This window comes from Triticum dicoccoides, chromosome 3B (assembly GCF_002162155.2).
Source record: "Triticum dicoccoides isolate Atlit2015 ecotype Zavitan chromosome 3B, WEW_v2.0, whole genome shotgun sequence".
Lineage (NCBI taxonomy): Eukaryota > Viridiplantae > Streptophyta > Magnoliopsida > Poales > Poaceae > Triticum > Triticum dicoccoides.
This window is the reverse complement of record NC_041385.1, coordinates 12,209,181-12,210,613: the sequence shown is the minus strand read 5'-3', so window position 1 is coordinate 12,210,613 and position 1,433 is coordinate 12,209,181. Positions and strand designations below refer to the sequence as shown.

The 1,433-nt window shown below is 59.7% G+C and overlaps 1 protein-coding gene across 1 annotated transcript; it reads left to right on the top strand.

Annotated features, from left to right (window-relative positions):
* Positions 1-291: 291 nt before the first annotated feature.
* On the top strand, positions 292-1,195 carry LOC119280491. Its single transcript, XM_037561323.1, has one exon. The coding sequence runs from the start codon at positions 394-396 to the stop codon at positions 985-987; it is 594 nt and encodes a 197-aa protein (XP_037417220.1). The 5' UTR covers positions 292-393; the 3' UTR covers positions 988-1,195.
* The last annotated feature ends 238 nt before the right edge of the window (positions 1,196-1,433 follow it).

The following is a 1,433-nucleotide window of genomic DNA, read 5'->3' as shown; positions in this document are numbered from 1 at the left end:
GAGTAGTTATAATTATAATTAAGCCCGCCGGCCGGCCCGATCGATGAGCTAGATCAAACCCGAACTCTTTTTTTGCTTTGTTTTTCTCTTCGCTCTTGTCCATGGCGATCCTCGCCAAGCTGTCCGGCTGCCACATCGCCATTGCTGGCTAATTAAACTAAGCGGAGTGGTAGCTAGCTGCGGCCACAAGTTCAGCGAGGTGATAGCCAGCTGCTGCTGCTGTCCTCTAACCCCCCTGAGCTGCAGCACGCTAATCATTTGCTTGTCCTTTTCCATGCATCACCCACCGTCAACTTACCTATTCCTCCGATCATATACCCACACCGTCTCCATTGATCCCCCACCCCACCCCTCTCTCACACCACCTGACCCCTCTCTCTCTCTACCTCTCTCATGGGGAACAAGCCGGCGTGCATGTCGCTGGCGCCGGCGGCGGGCTCGGCGTCGGCGTCGGCGTCGAGCGGGGGCGGGGGATGCAAGGTGATCCACGCGGACGGGCGGGTGACGCGGCTGGCGCGGCCGGTGCGGGCGTCGGAGCTGATGCTGGACCACCCGGGCAAGTTCGTGTGCGACGCGTGCCGCCTCGCAGTCGGCTGCCGCGTGCCGGGCGTCGCCGCCGACGAGCTCCTCCAGCCGCGCCGCGCATACTTCCTGCTCCCCATGGACATGCTCTACTCCGTGCTCACCGACGACGAGATGGCCGCGCTCGCCGCCGCCTCCCACGGCGCCGCCACGGCCGCCACCGCCGCGTGGCGGAGGATCGTGGTCACCACCACCAGACGGCGACGGGGCGGCGGCCGCGGCGCCTCTTCCAGGCAGAGCAATGGCGACGCCGGCAGGGTCTTCCCGGTCGTCGGCCTGCTGCAGCTCCAGGATGCCCCCGCCGGGCACCCCACGATTGGCGTCAAGCCGAGCGGCGCCGGCGTCGGGCTGAGGCGGCTCCGGTCGTGGCGGCCGGTGCTGGACACCATCGAGGAGGCGCCGTGACGCGACGCGGCGGCCGGCCCGATCGGCCGGTTGGTGCGGCTACGCTAGTGTTAGGCAGCTAGCTTGAGCTGGCTCTCGAGTGTACATGATCGAATTAGCTTCTTCCACTAGCTTCTTTTTTTCATTTCATTTCTCTTTTTCTGTAAAGTGCACTAAGTACGGAAAACTCAAAACGGTGCCCGGGCTCATCTGCTCCCTCTCAGCAAAAAATTCAAAACAAATACTAGAAAAATTCAAAAAATTCCAAACTTTTTTGTGGTGGTAGATAATTTGACGCGTGAGGTGCGCCCCAAAATTCAACTCATTTGGACATCTGAGCAACTCTCGGCAAAAAAGACAAATCAGGTCAAAACTGTGCATGAACAGTATACTTTTTTACAGACCCTGATTTTGTCTTTTTTGCCGAGAGCTGCTCAGATGCTCAAATGAGCTGATTTTTGGTGCGC

Coding starts and splice junctions, on each gene's coding strand:
- LOC119280491 (XM_037561323.1), top strand. CDS start 394: ATGGGGAACAAGCCGGCGTGCATGTCGCTGGCGCCGGCGGCGGGCTCG.